This window comes from Penaeus vannamei, chromosome 12 (assembly GCF_042767895.1).
Source record: "Penaeus vannamei isolate JL-2024 chromosome 12, ASM4276789v1, whole genome shotgun sequence".
NCBI lineage: Eukaryota > Metazoa > Arthropoda > Malacostraca > Decapoda > Penaeidae > Penaeus > Penaeus vannamei.
In genome coordinates, this window is record NC_091560.1 from 37679343 (window position 1) to 37684342 (window position 5000).

The window sequence follows — 5000 nt, forward strand, 5'->3', positions numbered from 1 at the left end:
TTATTTTGTAAGTTATAGTACAAGTAGCTTGCTAGATAGATAGATGGAAAAAATAGATAGATAGATAGATGGATAGATTCAGAGAGATATAACATACGCATACATATACCCATACATACACACACATATATACCCACATATCCGTGTGCGTTTATATGTACTCACACATAATAAAGGCTGAGCTGCCAGATCTTGATTTTTTCACATACGTAATTACTGAAACACAAGACGTATGATCAACTTTCACAACCAGTTTGATTTCCATCGCTTTTATTTAATTTGTGAGTATATTTTCAAGTATATATTTCTTCCAGATAGAGAATGGGGGAGTCCAATTTCTTCTTATCATGAGATTACTTTATAACAAGCTGATTATAATATAAGGTTGCAATTATGTAACCCGTTGTATATAACACGTGGCTGCAATTGTGTAATATGCTGATTATCATATGTACGTCCTAGCATTAACGAAAGCCAACTGCAGTTATATAACACTTGCTGATTGTAACATCTATATTATAACATTTCGCACTGGCACGTGCTGAATGTAAAGGTTAACACTGGAACTCTGTAACGGTTACATCTAACGGTGTAACATACAGACTGTATCATTTAACTGTGGAACATCCTTATTGTAACATTTCGTAATTCATTGTAACATTTTGTAACTTATTGTAACCTTATTGTAACATTTTGTAACTTATTGTAACCTTATTGTAACATTTTGTAACTTATTGTAACCTTATTGTAACATTTTGTAACTTATTGTAACCTTATTGTAACATTTTGTAACTTATCGTAACCTTATTGTAACATTTTGTAACTTATTGTAACCTTATTGTAACATTTTGTAACTTATTGTAACCTTATTGTAACATTTAGTAACTTATTGTAACCATATTGTAACATTTTGTAGCATAATGAATGTAATATGTAACTGCAAGTGAGGAACAATGCAATAATATAGGGTAATATAGAACATGTAACATTGCTGATAGTGGTACATAACATTTCAACATACTGATAACCCTACGTGACCTCAGCATATATTAATTGTAATATACATACAATGTTGTATCATCATTTGGGCCAGTACAACATTTTTTCGTGGAGTTTTACATTCAGTTGATACATTTTTTCCTTCTGCTTCAGCCGCCACATCCTCCTCACGACCTCTCCCGGTGCATTCCCGGATGTACACTATTTCTTTCCTGTTGCTCTGTAAATGAGAGACCAAATGGACTCTGAATTTCTTTCGCCTACAGGCCTATAGCTTTAAGTGAACAGAAAAAAAATCAACTAAACTGAATATTGTTATTTGGTGTTTGATGTTCGAGAATCGGAAATTCATTATAATACAGCTTTGATAAATTGTAAGATATTTCATGGGAATCGGGGCTAAAAAGTTTTGATTAACGTCAACCGTGAGTAATATATTATACTTTCTGTCGTTTAACAAAGAACAAAGACTGGATATGTTTTTACATCTATTTCATTAGATATTTGTGTTTAGGCTTTCTTGGGGCTATTTTTCCTATTTTGATATAAATAACCCACCGTGTGTTCGTTAAAAAAGGATGGATTCAGAGCTATAAAAAGGTATGCAAAATCACACACACACACAAAAGTATCTTTCACGAGATCACCATATGACGGAAGTCAAATATCAGACGACGTGCCAAAATCCAAACAATTCTCGGAACTCCCCATGACGCAAAGAACGCTGATCCATGTCGTTGCTTAATTCTCCGAAGTTGATTATGAATCCCTCTGGAGAATTCTTACTCAAGTCGGTACCCGTATGTTTTCGTTTAAAACCTGCTTTGTCGATTCCGCCATTTTCTTTCGCACCTTTAGCTAGTTCTTGGTTCTATGTGAAATCCTGTATAATTGTTTGGTATTATTTCCCCCGTTATTTTGAATTTCTCATGTTTTTTTCTTGTTCTCACTATCATCGTATTTTCTTTCAGTTCGCCTTATTGAACTTATCAATATGTATTTTTCATTTCGTCACCATCTAATTTCTTAGGAATTGATTTTTTACATAACAATTTATTAATATCTAACTATTACTAATAGATTCTCCTCAAATTTCGGATTTAATACATCCATACGGCTGGTGCGATCTTTACAACAGTCTGTCATTAAAATTTTCTAAAACGTTTTCTTTAAAGCGAGCAATGGGTTTCGCAAGCAGGGTCTAGATTAGGCAACATTTATGAATCAGCGAGAGAGAGGGGGAGGGAGGGGGGGGAGAGAGAGAGAGAGAGAGAGAGAGAGAGAGAGAGAGAGAGAGAGAGAGAGAGAGAGAGAGAGAGAGAGAGAGAGAGAGAGAGAGAGAGAGAGAGAGAGAGAGAGAGAGAGAGAAAGAGAAAGAGAAAGAGAAAGAGAGAGAGAGAGAGAGAGAGAGAGAGAGAGAGAGAGAGAGAGAGTGAGAGAGAGAGAGAGAGAGAGAGAGTGAGAGAGAGAGAGAGAGAGAGAGAGAGAGAGAGAGAGAGAGAGAGAGAGAGAGAGAGAGAGAGAGAGAGAGAGAGAGAGAGAGAGAGAGGGAGGGGTAGATAAATAGAGGAAGAGATAGATAGATAGAGAGAGGGGGGGGGTAGATAAATAGGGGAAGAGATAGATAGATAGAGAGAGAGGGGGGGATAGAGAGATAGATAGATAGATAGATAGATAGATAGATAGATAGATAGATAGATAGATAGATAGATAGATAGAGAGAGAGAGAGAGAGAGAGAGAGAGAGAGAGAGAGAGAGAGAGAGAGAGAGAGAAATTCTATTATGATTATTATGTCACGTGGTGCAAACACTAGGGGGTCTGCAGTTGATTTAACCCTGAACTACTTCTACATAGTCCTTGAGACCTTTTATTGAGAAATGATAAGAATGCTCATCAATGTTGACGAAAATGAGAATATGTAATTTAAAAGAGAGACGGAAGAGATTTAGCAGTGCTTGCGTCAACGTAACTATTTCCATTATCTTAATTCCGGTGGATGGTATTCTTTTTGAAATTGATACATTTATCTGTTGGTATAAGCATGTGAATAATCCAAGGTATTATAGTTATCTGTTTTTATCTTATCAATATTGAGGACAGGTGGATTATACAGTAACTTCGCAGTTGACGATCTTTCTGCATTGTGAATACAGCACCGCTTATACTTTGACTGTTTTATTTTCTCGTTGAGATAACTTTTAAAAAAATAATTGTCTTGTAGAAAAATTGAGTGGCTGATATTGTTGGTTTTCGCCACAGAAAAATTTCGCGCCTTAGAATAACATCGTGACATTTCCCGTAGATAGTCTTCAAGGTAAATCTGTTACAACAATACCTGATGGTTTTAGTTTCAGTGATACTTTTACCCTTTTTTGGATATCAGATAGTGCTACCTACTTCTTTAAAAATGTTTCTATAGTAATAGAGAAGTTCTTATATCTATGAATGAATCCCTCCCCCTCCACCACCACCACCACCTTCCTTTCACTCGCCTGTCATATTTTTTTATACTCCAATCTTCGCACGTCATTATATCCCCGATCACAGAATGAATAATCAAAAAGAACCTTCAGAAAATACATCTCCCAGTTATCTAATCCGAACCAGAAACACGATACCATCCATACAAAAAAAAAATAATAACCCCATCATTAAAAAAAAAACACGTGCTCAATCCGTTAAAAAAGGGCTATGTTTTGATTTGATCTTGACTTGCGTTTCATCATCCGACCAGCCAGCCTTCGCCTTCTCCCACTCCCTGTGCTCGGGAGATAGTCCTCAGCTCGACCGACTCCCTGTGCTTGTTTTGGTCCAGCTGACTGCCCTGAGAGAGCGAGAGGAAAACCCGATTAGCCAGAGACCTTTGGAGGAGAAAAATAAAGAGCGGTTTGGTTCACGATGGCGGCGCCGGGGGTCTTCGACTTGGAACTGCAAGAGGAAGACGCCATAGAGTGCGATCAGTCGGATGACGACGCGATTGAGGTGGAAGAGGTAAGGGAAAATAAGAGGAAGAGGGAGGTGGAGGAGGAGAGGGAAATATGGGAGAGAGGAGATAAGAGGTTGGGGGAAAGGAGGTGGAAGGGGAGAAAAAGAAGGTGGAAGAGGGAAAGGTGGAGGAGGAGAAGGAGGTAGGGTGGGGGAGGAAGAGGAGGGGAAGGCAAGAAAAAAATGGGAAAAAGAAGAGGAGTTTCACTTGATGATGAAATTGGGAGGCAAAGGTCATCAGCTGAGTACTAGAATGGGAGAAAAAGAGAAGGGCTGAATAAAAGGGTTAATTAAAGAGAGAAAGGGGGAAGAAATCAGGTGAGGATTGCAGCGGTGTATAGGGGTCAAGTGCCCTATACAAGTGTGCTGATAAACATTAGGTTCGAGGCAATCTGGTGTTAGAGGAGTGTTGGGGCAGGATGTTACTTATTAGCAGTTGACCTATAATTTTTATTTCGCATTGCTGTGCATTCTTTATTGCCATCGTTTACAGCTTAAGGAAGATAACTATACTTTCTCTTTATATCATGTAACTGGATACAAAGGAAAAGTCGTTATTTACGTTGCAGAGATGCTTGTCTTTATTTTTGAGATGTTACTTGTTACAAGAAAAGAAATAGGATTGGTTTTTCTTTGTTTGAACATTGAATTGCATGGACATGTAACATTATTGTTTCTCAGTCTGCAATTGCATCTATATTATGCTTTGGTTTGAACTAAAACGAATATAGCAAAAATAAGGTCATTATTAGTTTATTTCCTAATCATTTAGGTGATTAGTTATTTCTCATTGTTTGTTTTTATTGACCTTTTCTTATAACAGATGTTATGAAATTACCTTTGTTTATGAATCTGGAAAAGTAATTTAATTCTGATGTCGAATAAGTAATTCACACTTTTTTTTGTCACTCTTGTTAGCTCTTGCAGTGCATAAAGTTTTATTATTTATCTTTAGCCTATTGAAATTCTTGAAAAAAATATGGTCACATATCCATCATTTCTGTTTGCTTTGTCA

General features: G+C 36.9%; 1 protein-coding gene across 1 annotated transcript in view; it reads left to right on the plus strand.

The window, feature by feature from the left end:
• The first annotated feature begins 3120 nt into the window (after positions 1–3120).
• LOC113817000 (ribosomal protein S6 kinase beta-1) overlaps positions 3121–5000 on the plus strand; it is a 22715-nt gene continuing 20835 nt past the window's right edge. Inside the window, exons 1-2 of the mRNA XM_027368997.2 lie at positions 3121–3314; positions 3735–3991. Of these exons, the coding sequence (XP_027224798.1) occupies positions 3899–3991 (93 nt within the window). The 5' untranslated portion in view covers positions 3121–3314; positions 3735–3898. The remainder of the gene's footprint in view (positions 3315–3734; positions 3992–5000) is intronic.